This window comes from Pollicipes pollicipes, unplaced genomic scaffold (assembly GCF_011947565.3).
Source record: "Pollicipes pollicipes isolate AB1234 unplaced genomic scaffold, Ppol_2.1 Scaffold_3447;HRSCAF=4054_pilon_pilon_pilon, whole genome shotgun sequence".
Lineage (NCBI taxonomy): Eukaryota > Metazoa > Arthropoda > Thecostraca > Pollicipedomorpha > Pollicipedidae > Pollicipes > Pollicipes pollicipes.
Genome location: NW_023596297.1, coordinates 39,310,350 through 39,325,839, shown reverse-complemented (window position 1 = coordinate 39,325,839; position 15,490 = coordinate 39,310,350). Strand labels below are relative to the sequence as shown.

The 15,490-nt window shown below is 54.5% G+C and overlaps 1 protein-coding gene across 1 annotated transcript in view; it reads right to left on the bottom strand.

The window, feature by feature from the left end:
* Window positions 1-9,660: 9,660 nt before the first annotated feature.
* The window catches only part of LOC119092535 (glutaminase liver isoform, mitochondrial), a gene marked incomplete in the record, with an annotated part of 35,695 nt that continues 29,865 nt past the window's right edge, over window positions 9,661-15,490 (bottom strand). Inside the window, 3 exon segments of the mRNA XM_037215494.1 lie at window positions 9,661-10,885; window positions 11,255-11,384; window positions 14,535-14,695. Of these exon segments, the coding sequence (XP_037071389.1) occupies window positions 10,358-10,885; window positions 11,255-11,384; window positions 14,535-14,695 (819 nt within the window).

The following is a 15,490-nucleotide window of genomic DNA, read 5'->3' as shown; positions in this document are numbered from 1 at the left end:
GCAGTGTGACGTCCCCCTGTGGACGAGGCGCGAGCGAGCAGTGTGACATCCCCCTGTGGACGAGGCGCGAAGGAGCAGTGTGACGTCCCCCTGTGGACGAGGCGCGAAGGAGCAAGGGGACGTCCCCCATGGACGAGGCGCAAGGGAGCAAGGGGACGTCCCCCATGGACGAGGCGCGAGGGAGCGCCGTCCAAACAGGGAAGCGTCACTCCGAAGGTTTACCGAGGCAAAAAATCGTCGTCCAGACCAGGTACACCCGAGGCCGTCCCAGTAGCTGTGTCGGTGCCAGACTGATAGTAAATTGATCTGATGCGTTTTGAAGAGGGCATGAACGTGTCTTAACTGAAGGAACGAAAGGAATGGAACTACAATTCATTTTAGCTCTGTGATGACTCACGCAGACGTGCATAAAGCTGAGGCGCTGGAAATCGGGGGGGGGGGGGGGGGCGTGTGCGCGTCAGGGATGAGCGATGTGATGTGGGTGATAGGGATTGGTTATGTGGTGGGGTTTCGAATGTATACAGTTTGCGTGGATTAATTCAGGATGAGAGGGCTGCCAGGGCTGGCATCTAGTGGGTCCACTGCCAGTGTAAGGCGCCGACCACGCGGGATACCTACCGCTTTGGGCGCATCATGGGATTAAGGACGGCTGGTTGCGCGTAATGTATTTGGTTCCGTCTTTGCTCTGTTTAAATATTATCGCCAGCTTAACACACGCTAGGGTGGGGGTCAAATTGACCTCCCAAAGGTTTTCCAGGATGGTTTTCGCTGGGCGCGGCGTAGTCGCGCCAAATTGTGCGTAGCTGTAGACAATTGAATGGCGGATCGTTTGGTGTACAACATTTAGATGCATCTTGCAAGATCGCTGACCTATGGAACGCCAAAATCATGGCACGGTTTCAGCGAAGTCAATTTCTAGGGAATCGCTCAATCTGATGTAACAACGGAGAGTTAGACGAAGCCATACATCTCTGAGATGCTTTCTTAGGCGATTCAACAATTGAATGCGCAAATTACATTGATCTAAAGTCAGGTATGAAGGTCAGACAAAGGTCAAAATCAACCTGTCTTGTTACGGAAGGACATGCTGTATGGGATAGTCTCTGGTGCTCATTTCGAATCTTTTGATAGTATCAACCGCATTCTACATATTTCATGAGGTCAGAATAGGTCACTGACCTTAAATGACCCAGGTCAACATTTTGTTTTTAGGAACATACTGCTAAGCGTAACCATTGTCGCTGATCCAAATGCAAGACTCAAAGAGGTCTTGCATGATTTTGGTCGCCATGACCTTAAAAAGGTCAAACAAGGTCACTGACCTTAGATGAGCATGTGACCTTTCGCTTATAAACAGTTACTTAGGTTCTGGGGCACTTTGAGACCATTCTGGAATTTGACCTTGTTTGACCTTATTTTACCCGAAGGTCATGACCTAGGAGCCTCAAACTATGACATAAGTGGGTTCACGTGCAGTTCAACATACCCTGTGAATTTGGTGTCTTAAGCTTTCTCAGTTTCCGAGATCTTAGGGGGGGGGGGGGCTCAAATTGAACCCCCACCTGAGCGAATGGATCAAATTCAAAGGGAGCGAGGGAAGGGGGTCAAATTGATCCCCCTCCAGCCGGCCACCCGGGCGCGTGTTAACGGAGAAAGCGGATTACTGTGGCTAAGGGCGCGCAGATGTTCATGAGGGGCTGCCTCACATGGTGTTCAACTGGTCCTACCATCCCTTTAATGCCCCGGTCACCTGCTTCATCCCAGCTGTGTGGCTCGCATGTGTGTTGGTGTCGGGTGTTTCGGAGTCCATACGTGCTGAGTCGCACGTTGGACAGCATCCGGCTCGTAGGCTCACCAATGGGCTTGTCACGAAAATTTGTTTTCAAGAGGTGGCGTGCGCAGAGGCGTTCCCAAGATACGAGATGGAAGCGTACGCTTATTGGTATTGGAATAAATGATATGCGTATTGGAAGTGAAAGCGTATTGTCGCCGATGAAAACGTAGTGGCAGAGCTGCAAGCAGCCCCCGTTTATACGTAGGCGAGCCGGCTTTGGCCCCCGGTTGTGCCGCGGCCCGAGCGCCCAGATGGCCACTGCAGACGCTGACGCTCCACAAAAGGGCGCGACAGCGTGCGTCGCGTTTCATTAAACAAAGCTGCAACCATTGCAAGAGACCATCAGACCCCGCATGGACAAGCGCACTTTGTGTCTGTCACTCGCAAGCACAATCGCATTTGTGTCCAATCGTTAGCTTTGCACCTCTATTTGGAGCTTGAAGCGATTCAGGAATCCACCGGTCGGAGTCTTTGGAAGGACGCCGGGGGACACCAAACTATTGCCCATTCGGAGTCTGCTCTGCCGTTCAGTACTGACCTGGTGTAGCGCTCTCGTCCACTGTTGCGAGGATGCCGTGCCCGTGGGTTTCCACTCTCTCAGAGGCAGACGATGGACGCGGAGTGCGAATCGGCCAGAGACACCGTGTCAAGTAAACGTAGCTATATTGATCCCTTGGGCTGGTCTTCGATCGAGCCTTTATTGCACGCTAAAGGTGTCCTTTCAGTGGTTTGGGTTTTTTCTTCCCGTGCTCATCGTTTGCTACGCCGTGGCAAGGCCTAATGGGTCTGCTGTGCCCACAATGCATGATCGGTCGATTGCACAGGACCGCCATGGCTCGACAGCTTTGTTTGATCCTCCTTTTACTGAATTAATCTCTTATACTTCACCGCTAAGTGCAGCACCATAGACTGAAGCAGATGGGCTATTGCCTTGCTGGTCACGCTCGCTGAACAGTTTTCAGTCGTGTGTTCAGGGCACAAAGATGCTGCCGTGCGACGGTCGCTGTGATGTACAGCCCAACTTTCAGGACTGACAGAAGGCTGTGTTGTATACTGGGCTGTATACCGCGCCGTGGTATACAGCCCAGCTGGTGATGCCGTGTGACGGTCGCTGTGGTATACCGCCCAACTTTCAGGACTGACAGAAGGCTGTGTTGTATACTGGGCTGTATACCGCGCCGTGGTATACAGCCCAGCTGGTGATGCCGTGTGACGGTCGCTGTGGTATACCGCCCAACTTTCAGGACTGACAGAAGGCTGTGTTGTATACTGGGCTGTATACCGCGCCGTGGTATACAGCCCAACTGGTGATGCCGTGTGACGGTCGCTGTGATGTACAGCCCAACTTTCAGGACTGACGGAAGGCTGTGTTGTATACTGGGCTGTATACCGCGCTGTGGTATACAGCCCAACTGGTGATGCCGTGCGACGGTCGCTGTGATGTACAGCCCAACTTTCAGGACTGACGGAAGGCTGTGTTGTAATGTTAACGAGATCAGACATACTAAACAAAATCATCAGCGACCTGTTGTATGGGAAAAAGTTACTGGCAAGGGATGATTTTTTTAGATTTTCCTCCCACGAATTTTATGAAGCCTGGAGCAAAAAGCTCCTACACGAAAATCCTCCGCTGTCGGGAGCAATTTTCCTCCATCGAGTTTCATAAACAAAATGTGCGGCGATGCGTTCATTTTCCTGAAGGAACAAATCACAGAGCTCAGAACGCAGCATTCCAAACCAATAATAATAATAAACGGAAATTGCCGTTTTCCGCTTTGTCTTTGGTCGTGGCTCCATGGAGTAAAACGTCATGACTCCATGGGGACACCTGTTTCGGTCTGAGGCGAGCGAGGTCAATGCATACATAGCTATCATCATGCAGATGATAGTTAAGCAGAGAGAGAGAGAGAGAGAGAGAGAGAGAGAGAGAGAGAGAGAGAGAGAGAGAGAGAGAGAGAGAGAGAGAGAGAGAGAGAGAGAGAGAGAGAGAGAGAGAGAGAGAGGAGAGAGAGAGAAGAGAGAGAGAGAGGAGAGGAGAGAGAGAGAGATAGAGAGAGAGGAGAGATATATATATATATATATATATATATATATATATATATATATATATATATATATATATATATATGAACACATAAGTGAAGCTTAGGATCAGTTTTTTTTCAATCCTTGAGACATGTTTCCTCGCAAATGACAATAGATATCAGCTTGACTTTCTTTTTAGAAGGCTATCAAATTCTCCAAATTAATCGGTACCTACCATCGGAAAAAACTGTTAAGAAGGGTACCTATAACGTTTCGTAACATTTCATTGGTCCTGCCAACATTACCAGACAACATAGACATGATGACACAACAACCACACGCAAAACGTTCGTGGTCGCGTTGGCTTAAAGTTACATTTCTGCATTTTCCTTGCTACAAAGGGGTTATTTGGTTTTATCAAGAGCTCACTATCATGCGCAGAACTAGTGGGCACCACGTAACATGATGAACAGTGGTAAATTATTTATCCAGCTTTGTCGGAGGAAAAATTCGACCAAACGGCTGGACCATGTGGAAAAACCTGGGCGGGCCAGCCCATCTAGAAGAAAAAATAACACGGAGGGTAACCGAGGCGCGCAAAAGTCTAGGAGGAGATCTCCCAGGAGTCTCGAGCAGGTGTCTCCGAGGCCAAGGGGCAAGAGTGCCGTGTGTCAGGAGCCGATAGCTGCGCATCAAGAACAGGGCGACTGCAACGCTGATCACCTAGCGACGAACTCTGGTTCTGACTCGACGACCTCTGGCAACGGGACAGGCTGCTGTCAGGTCCCTACCGGGCCATGGACCGCTGTGCGCTCCGAAGACGCCTTTTGACCCCCGCCCTCACTTCTTTCCCCCTGTGCAGTTGGGCAAGGGTGAGTGGACACTGGCCATGCACCTCCCCCCCCCTCCCCCAGCCTGGCGCTGCGTTTCGGACGAGAGGTGGGGCAACCATGTGATCCCATTAGAAACGAGAGGGGCATGTTGCACATGAAGGTGGGGAACGAAGTCCAAGTAGGTCGACATGCACCGCTGTCCGAGTGATTCTAAATGCAGGTGCCTGCGACTTAATTGTTGAAAACTGACGCAAGCACCGTAAGGGGCGCGGCCTCGCAATACTCGCGTGGGATGGTCCACAGCCGGCCTCGCAATACTCGCGTGGGATGGTCCACAGCCGGCGTCAATACTCGCGTGGGATGGTCCACAGCCGGCGTCAATACTCGCGTGGGATGGTCCACAGCCGGCCTCGCAATACTCGCGCGGGATGGTCCACAGCCGGCGTCAATACTCGCGTGGGATGGTCCACAGCCGGCTTCAATACTCGCGTGGGATGGTCCACAGCCGGCCTCGCAATACTCGCGTGGGATGGTCCACAGCCGGCGTCAATACTCGCGTGGGATGGTCCACAGCCGGCCTCGCAATACTCGCGCGGGATGGTCCACAGCCGGCGTCAATACTCGCGTGGGATGGTCCACAGCCGGCGTCAATACTCGCGCGGGATGGTCCACAGCCGGCCTCGCAATACTCGCGTGGGATGGTCCACAGCCGGCCTCGCAATACTCGCGCGGGATGGTCCACAGCCGGCCTCGCAATACTCGCGCGGGATGGTCCACAGCCGGCGTCAATACTCGCGCGGGATGGTCCACAGCCGGCCTCGCAATACTCGCGCGGGATGGTCCACAGCCGGCCTCGCAATACTCGCGCGGGATGGTCCACAGCCGGCCTCGCAATACTCGCGTAGGATGGTCCACAGCCGGCGTCAATACTCGCGTGGGATGGTCCACAGCCGGCCTCGCAATACTCGCGCGGGATGGTCCACAGCCGGCCTCGCAATACTCGCGTGGGATGGTCCACAGCCGGCCTCGCAATACTCGCGCGGGATGGTCCACAGCCGGCGTCAATACTCGCGCGGGATGGTCCACAGCCGGCCTCGCAATACTCGCGTGGAATGGTCCACAGCCGGCGTCAATACTCGCGTGGGATGGTCCACAGCCGGCGTCAATACTCGCGTGGGATGGTCCACAGCCGGCCTCGCAATACTCGCGCGGGATGGTCCACAGCCGGCCTCGCAATACTCGCGCGGGATGGTCCACAGCCGGCGTCAATACTCGCGTGGGATGGTCCACAGCCGGCCTCGCAATACTCGCGCGGTATGGTCCACAGCCGGCGTCAATACTCGCGCGGGATGGTCCACAGCCGGCGTCAATACTCGCGCGGGATGGTCCACAGCCGGCCTCGCAATACTCGCGTGGGATGGTCCACAGCCGGCCTCGCAATACTCGCGTGGGATGGTCCACAGCCGGCCTCGCAATACTCGCGTGGGATGATCCACAGCCGGCCTCGCAATACTCGCGTGGGATGGTCCACAGCCGGCGTCAATACTCGCGCGGGATGGTCCACAGCCGGCCTCGCAATACTCGCGTGGGATGGTCCACAGCCGGCGTCAATACTTGCGCGGGATGGTCCACAGCCGGCCTCGCAATACTCGCGCAGGATGGTCCACAGCCGGCGTCAATACTCGCGTGGGATGGTCCACAGCCGGCGTCAACACTTGCGTAGGATGGCCCTCAGCCGGCATCAATGAGTGAGCAGCGCGGCGTCGCAACACTCGCGCAGGATGGCCTTCAGCGGACGTCAATGAGTGACAGAACGGGGAGCTGGGTGGAGCATTCACTTTGGAATCGACGGGGTCAACTCCGGTCGGACTGCCATCTGTCCGTTGGAGAGGCAACACGCCGTCCTTTCCCGAAGATCGAATCATATAGGGAGCGTAATGGCCTCGAGCGGCGATAATCGCGCAGGGAGAGCAATGGCCCCGAGCGGCGATAATCGCATAGGGAGCGCAATGGCCAGGATTATCATATAGGAAGTGCAATGGCCCCGTGCGACGATAATCGCGCAGGGAGCGCAATGGCCCCGAGCGGTGATAATCGCGCAGGGGGCCCAATGGCTCCGAGCGGCGATAATCGCGCAGGGAGCGCAATGGCCCCGAGCGGTGATAATCGCGCAGGGGGCCCAATGGCCCCGAGCGGCGATAATCGCACAGGGAGCGCAATGGCCCCGAGCGGTGATAATCGCGCAGGGGGCCCAATGGCTCCGAGCGGCGATAATCGCACAGGGAGCGCAATGGCCCCGAGCGGTGATAATCGCGCAGGGGGCCCAATGGCTCCGAGCGGCGATAATCGCGCAGGGGGCCCAATGGCCCCGAGCGGCGATAATCGCACAGGGGGCGCAGTGACCCCAATGGAGATAATCATATAGGACGTGCAATGGCCCCAAGCGGCGATAAGTGTGGAAGGCGCCCGATCAGCGCAGCTCGGTTATGTTCAGGATTGAGGATCCAGGCGACCGCAGTCCTGCTCTTACGCAGATGAAGCGGTTCTGGGTAGCACAACCCGAAGGGGCGGCTTCGCTCTTTTTTGGACTAGGAGACGGCGGACTGGTTTCGTCTTCTCTCACTTGACCTCAGGCGTGGTGGAATGACGAGGCACGTAGGTCATAGTATGACCAGGGACTAGTTCAGACCACCAGGGATGCAGGACTACGCACAGCGGTGACTGGACCCATCCATTGGTGTGCAATGCCTCGGGAGAGACCAACACGCAGCCTGTCCTCTTCCGACGCGGTGTACTCAAGGCCTCATCAGCTCATGGCGGAGGGATGCTCGGGACGGATATAAATCCGGCCACAGACGTTTTTAGGAAGGGCGACAAGTGACCAAGTCGTCGCTCATCCGGTCAGGCCGAATCTCCAAAGGGCCGGCCGAGGAGACCGTAACGCGTGAGTGTAAGTCACGCCTGGCGCTCGCTGTCTGCCAATGGGCTCCAACGTCCCATCAGGTGCGCTGTATATCTCCAGGCCTCTGAGGGACACACCGTGGGGCGGTGCCTAGCACATCTGCCTCCGGCAGGCGGGAGGTGAGGACGCTGAAGCGCCGGAAGCGGCGCCTCCGTGCTAGGCGAGACGCTGCCAAAGGCATGTGCACGGTAGTGGAAAGTTGAGAGCGGTGGATGTGGCCCGATGGAGTGGTGCCCCCTCCCCCATCCCTCCCCCCGTGAAAGAGATGCGGAGGAGCGTGGTCCGAACAGGGAGACGTCATCATGGAGGCTAGGCGACGGAACGAACTGTCGTTCAGCTTTGGTACGCCGTGTTATTAGCCACGTCGGTGCCAAGCCAATAGGTGTGCCTGGTAGCATTGAGGAGTATATTTATGCAACAGAGAAATTGCGGTTTTATAGCATGCTTTCCTACTTAAAAATGTGCTAATAGTTATAAATGAGTTAATTTCTTTCTATTTAATGTTCGCTACAATATCTCCAAATGTGAAACATTCGCATTAATGAAGCCATATGGTTTTGGTGACATGACAAGACTCTTTTAAAGCCGTACCAACTTTCTGAGATTGCAGATGGCTACATCGCTACCCCATGACCACATGCTCGAAAATTTCTCGCTATCGATACCTGCGTCACCAAACTTTTACTACAGCAGCATAATGTAGTAATAGTAAATGCATAACGCATAATGTAGTTTGACATAGTAGTCATACATACCTCAAGAAAAGGTTGCTTGCTGTTAGTTGAACCACATTGTTTAAGTTAGATAAGTGTTTTTATATGGGGGTTGGTCTCAGTACAATCGTATCGCTCCTCACGCAACTGGAGCTCACGGTGATTGTCTGACAACATCAGGCTAGCCACGGAGGCTAAATTTATCGTTACAAGCTTCTAATCGAGCAGTGGATGTTGCAGGATGATTGGACCGGTGGAGACAGAGACCGATGACGTCTGCAGGGACGCCGGTGAGGTGGCGTTAAGCGTCTCTCAGCCGGTGTTGGACATGACAACCCGAAAGGCATCCGTCATTTCCAATAAAATTCCGTGTTCACCTCACCAGTCTTCCTCTCCCAACACTACGGAACGCTTCCGAACTCGGAAAAAAATGCAAACACCCAGATAGTGTCTATTTGTTTTCTTTAAGTGAGATTTCACTCCGCACCAAGAAATTAGGCAAAAAACATGAAATTTATGGCACCGCACATCTGTTTGCCTCTCGGATACTGCTTTTTAAATTGGAATTTCATGTAACTACTCAGACACAGCTTTCCCCTAGGCAGCTATAAGATGACTGTCTTTGTCTCCCTCAGAACTATCGGCCCATTCATTGTGTTATGTCAGTCGCTTTTAAAGCCAGTTGTGATCTTAGTAGCGACCGCTGTCCAACCGTACGCTTCCCTCTGAGAGTACCAGTGTGTCGATGCACGTACTGCACAATCGTCCGATAACACGGAAGCTTGTCTGGCGCTATTCCACGAAGCCATTTGCCAGAGCACCGCCGCCACCGGTGTAATCGCGAATGACCTAAAGACGGCACCCCTGCAGAATGTGAAGGGCTTTGCAGACGTTATCGTTATGTTCCAATGCGAGCTGACTCTCCTCTGGTCTCGCCCGGCTACATCTCATCGATATTTCACGCGGTAGGCCCCTAAGGTTCGTGACGCTTACTAAACGCTGGCTTCGATGAAAGTATACTTGTTTGTTCGTACTGCGGTTGGCATTACACAAGTCTTCTCATTAGTCGTTGTACTTCGGCTGAGCTATGTAGCACCTTTTCGTAAGAACCAGGTAAGCTGCGGCCGTTCTGGGCCAACTTTTCATAAGAACCAGGTAAGCTGCGGCCGTTCTGGGCCAACTTTTCATAAGAACCAGGTAAGCTGCGGCCGTTCTTGGCCAACTGACCATCGCCCTTACATGCCGACCTCATGGTACAGTCTCTTCGCAACTTCCACCCAATGGTTTGACGTTGTAATTCCTTTGCTTATGATTAGGTTGCGTTACAGACATCGATGTTCATACCACGACACGCCACACTTTTTTAAAATCTGATTTCTTTGTATTGCACATCATGCCCGTCTCATGGTCATGATGCGGCCAGGTACCTCATTTTCTGCTGCCACTGGCCCAACCGACATCCGCTGCCAGCTGAAACAGGATCCGGAGTGGACACCTGGCGCTTCGGTTTCGAGAAGACTCTTCGGGACTTCGGGAATGCTCAGGATATTCGCCCAGGACCTGGCACAGGGCGCTCGCTGAGAACAGGGCTCAGGACGATCGTTCACCACCGCCCAGGACCTGGCACAGGGCGCTCGCTGAGAACAGGGCTCAGGACGATCGTTCACCACCGCCCAGGACCTGGCACAGGGCGCTCGCTGAGAACAGGGCTCAGGACGATCGTTCACCACCGCCCAGGACCTGGCACAGGGCGCTCGCTGAGAACAGGGCTCAGGACGATCGTTCACCACCGCCCAGGACTTAACTCAGGACGTCCGCCCAGGACCGTTCAGGACATCAATTGGCCTGGCGCCACTACATCGGAAGTCACCGACACCACAGGCACTGCCACGCCGGAAGCTGCCGCCTCTCCGCATGTTACTGCGACTGATGGGCACCGCCGCACTACCGGCACCGCTCCAGGTGCTGCTGACGATGCCGGCGCAGTGACCTACAGACGGCGGTCACTAAACCTGACGGTGCGAACATTGGACGACAGCGGGGGCGCTCTGATCGGCGCCTGTTCTCCCGGCTCTGTCTCCGGCTCTGTCTCCGGCTCTGGCTTTTGCTCTGGCTCCACCTTTGGTTCCGACTTTGTTTCAGGACTTCGTAGCGCGCCTCTCTCTGGCTCCGACGCCGGCCCCTGCGCTTCTCCCGGTGTGGGCTCCGACAGCGGTTCCGGTTCTGTCCCCGGCTCCAGCTCCGGCTCCGGCTTCGGCTGGGTCAGATTGTTCAGCTTCGCCTCGGTGGTAGTGTTTTCGGACAGCGCGAGGTTGCTGGTGGGGGAGATGTTGATGTCGGGCGAGGTCCGCGCCGGACACCTGGTGTTCGCTGGCACCGCAGAGGCATGTTCCGGTCTTGGAACGCTCTCATCGAAAGAGATACCGTGGGTCTCTTTATACTTCCTTCGCAGTAAGTTAATGATCTCGAGGTGGCCTCCCATCTTGGCGTCGTCCAATGGCACGTTGCCCCAGCGATCCTGTCCGCAAAAGGTTCATTTGCTATTTTTGTGTAATGTTCGAGCTAAATATGATAATGCATAGGACATTTACATTGCGCGATGATAAATGACACGCACTTTAAATTCAAAGGAATACTGCATAAGATTCCTCGCCTGCAGAAGCGGGCAATTTATCAGAAACCAATAAGTAGAGCAGGAGTCCGAACGACTGTACTGCTGCAACAAGAGCACTTCTGGCTTAAATCTCGGCAAGCATGAAAATCACCACAGGTAACTAAAACGTACTGCTGTCTCTGCTTATAAGTCACGCCTGAGTCCATCAGCAAAAAGCGGAAGCTGACGAGACCAATCGGCTTCAGCGAGCTTTGAAGAGAGCCTTATGCGCACCTTAGGGTTGACCTTGACGCCGCATTTTTCCAGCAGGAAGGCGACGACGTGCACGTGCCCCTCAGCGGCGGCTAGGTGCAGCGCCGTCCGGCCGTCGTAGTCCCCGGCGTTCAGACTCACGTCCATCAGACTGGTGGGCAGCAAGTGTTGTTGGTACTGGGGTTTGCGGTCATCAGACCGCCGGCCTGCCTAGGCTACCTGGTGGTGGTAAGGGGAGGCTCACAGCCATCATACTGGCAGACAGTGAACGCTGACAGTACTGACGTTCAGGGATATGGGCAGTGCGCTGGTCGAGTTGCGCGTCTGAGCAGCCAGAGGCACGGGGTTCCACTCCTCGCGGTGTCCGCCCTTTCTGCCGGGGAGAGAGACAGCCAACGAAGACATAGCATCGGCAGCTGAATGCCCAGTAAAGCCCCAATAACAACACAAATGCATAACTCTGCGCTGATCACCTTACCGAAAAACGGCGCGACTGGTACTGATGTCCGTCGGACAACAGCATAAAATGAGCGGGGGGGTGGGGAAGGTATTCACATTCAGTGCAAGGGGTGAGCGAGGTGATAACAAACATGATCATTGTGTTACTATCAGTAAATAGAACACAGAATGATCACCGTATTATTATCGGTGACTGCAGTGTTGTCATCAGTGGATACTACCAAATAGTATGCGACCGCAGCCATTGGCGTTGGAATCCCTGAGCTTTGATGTTATCAACGCATTAGAATGTCCCTCTTTCATGGATTTAGTGTGCATAAATGCATTGATGCCAGGACCGGCACAACCGGGGGCTGGGGCGGGGGCGGGAAAAATGCGTTCCCTCTATTGCCAGATAGGAGAGGACAGGCCCCTTTTTTAACAACTCTCATGTAGAAGAAAACATTCATTCTCGCGATATATGATTCGCGTTTGCATTGGTTTGATTTGCATGCATGTGTCGCGTGACCAGCCACACTGACATAGACTTACACCACTGCGCGTGACCAGCTACACTGACACTGACTTACACCACTGCGCGTGACCAGCCACACTGACACTGACTTACACCACTGCGCGTGACCAGCTACACTGACACTGACTTACACCACTGCGCGTGACCAGCTACACTGACATAGACTTACACCACTGCGCGTGACCAGCTACACTGACATTGACTTACACCACTGCGCGTGACCAGCTACACTGACACTGACTTACACCACTGCGCGTGACCAGCCACACTGACAATGACTTACATCACTGCGCGTGACCAGCTACACTGACATTGACTTACACCACTGCGCGTGACCAGCTACACTGACATGGACTTACACCACTGCGCGTGACCAGCCACACTGACATGGACTTACACCACTGCGCGTGACCAGCTACACTGATATAGACTTACACCACTGCGCGTGACCAGCCACACCGACATGGACTTGCACCACTGCGCGTGACCAGCTACACTGACATGGACTTACACCACTGCGCGTGACCAGCCACACTGACATAGACTTACACCACTGCGCGTGACCAGCCACACTGACACTGACTTACACCACTGCGCGTGACCAGCTACACTGGCACTAGACTTACACCACTGCGCGTGACCAGCCACACTGACACTGACTTACACCACTGCGCGTGACCAACTACACTGACATTGACTTACACCACTGCGCGTGACCAGCCACACTGACATTGACTTGCACCACTGCGCGTGACCAGCTACACTGACATTGACTTACACCACTGCGCGTGACCAGCTACACCGACATTGACTTGCACCACTGCGCGTGACCAGCTACACTGACATTGACTTACACCACTACCATAACGATATGGTGTTCTGTCCTCCTCCAGAATACGTTCATCTCATGTCGTCAATATTTGGACCAGATTTCCATCATCGTTTCACTTCTTGCGAACTTGTAAATGTTACTCTTCTGATACTTATGGAATGGGAAGATAAAATTGTGATGTTGCAATGCTACTGGCAATAGTTTGGGGGCAAATGCCTGGAAAACATTACCGGGCAGCTTCAAAAGAATTACGCTACGTATTACTAAAACTGAATGACGGTAGGATCAGCGGTTGCAAAGATATCACCCCTGAAGATATAATCCCTGAAGAGCGTGACCGCGTGGAAGGGCTGAGTCGAGCCGCTGGAGGTCCAAAATGTCCGACTATGCCTCATTATCCTGCGGATTTACTTGAAATAACATTGGAAGATGATTGGAAGTTGCCAACAGCGTGGACGCCAGGGCCTTTCTAGATTAATTCTCTGCAGCACCGGAACCACTAAAAGCTTCTGCCTGGCAGTGAAGCAACGCCATAAGCCATCCAGCAGCATAGTGCACCAGCGCGGCATGACTGACTTACTACAACAGCATTTGACGGTGATGACAGCAATGGCTTGCTAGCACCACCTGGAAGGTTCGACGATAAATCATCCTTCTTTTTTAAAGGAAACGCGACGCATGTCGTCACAGTCCTCTTGTGGACCTCCAGCGACTGGAATGGCCATTTAGTGTTCAGGAGCCATGGCGCAGCCATGATCATATTTAAAGAAGAAAGACCATCTTCCTGTAAACGTATGCGACCCTGAACGACCTCACTGTGCAGCCCTTTGGTGGGGAACCGGGACGCACCAGCACAGACATCTTACGGGGAGCCGGGACAGACCAGTATAGACATCTTACGGGGAACCGGGACAGACCAGTATAAACATCTTACGGGGAGCCGAAACGGACCAGCCTAGACATATTACGGGGAGCCGGGACAGACCGGTATAAACATCTGGCGGGGAGGCGGACGGACCAACATAAACATCTCACGGGCAGCCAGGACGGATCAGCATAGGCATCTCAAGTGCAGCCGGGGCGGACCAGCATAGGCATATCACGGCGAGCCGGGACAGACCAGCATAGACATCTGGCGGGGAGCCGGGACGGACCAGTACAAACATCTCGCGGGCAGCCGGGCGGACCAGCCTAGACGTCTGGTGGCACCTGGCGCGGAGCCTGAACCGGCCAGCAGCGACTTTTGGGGTAGGACGGGGGGGGGGGGGGGTTCGAATTCGGAAGGGTAGCGGCGACAGCACGTGGGGCCAGGCCACACCAGCAGCGGCGCGTGGCGGAAGCCAGGACCGACACCGGGCAGGAAACCAAAACGACAAACTGCGGCATCTCGTCTGGTGCTCAGCCGGCCAGCACCGGCGTGTGGGCAAGCCGGTACCGATATTTGACGGGTAAGCGACACTGATCAACAGCGACAGCTGATGGGGGCGCGGACCGACCAGTAGCGGCGTATGGCGGTGAGGTCGCCGGCGGCCGCGGCGAACAGCACCCGGTACAGAACGTCAGCCCGCTTCTCCGCGCAGGTGCGGCGCGGGTCGATCTTCTGCGTGCTGGCTGACACGTTGTCGAAGTGATGGAAGTTGAACGTTTTGATAAGCTCCTGCGGACCGTGCCGCGAGGGTTATTCAACCTGGCAGAACTGGCGGGCGGGGACGCTGCCTCAACATTATGATCATTACCGTGGCATCGTCGATATCATGCACGCATGATATCGTGATTGGAAACATCATTTCCTTGCACGCTTGCAATTCAGCGTTTAGGGCATCGATGGTATGTCAAATATGATGCAGGGTATTGAATAATTTATCCATAAAATGTATCAATAACATGGAGAAGACTTAAACGAAATCAGAGCCACGCAGACGCCAGGTTGCACGTGCCTGCACATTTCACGTGAAGAATGTTTGCAGATTCTCTCCATCAAGTACCTATAATTCATCAAGCACAGTCATGTCCTTCTCCAAGCGACCACGGGTTGGCCCAATGTGGGTTGGCGCGGGCTCACGGTGTATTTATGGCGAGGACCTGGTCACCGTCACCCATCGCCGGCCCAGCGCGCGCATCGTGGTCACATCGCGTGGATAGTACGCCATGAACATTGAATAACAGGTTCTGAGCGGCCGCCTCAGCCAGCTCAGCCACTCAGCCATCGCCACGTGCGATCCGTATTGGTGCGTGCCACGCTGGCCACGCGCTGCAGAGGCGCGGTGATCCCGTTTTGGATACCATGGAGCCCATGTGGCGGCCTCGGCTCCAATTCCGGTTGTACCGAGGCGGCTGGGGATGTGAGCGCCCACGTTGTACCGAGGCGGCTGGGGATGTGAGCGCTCACGTTGTATCGAGGCGGCTGGGGATGTGAGCGCTCACGTTGTACCGAGGCGGCTGGGGATGTGAG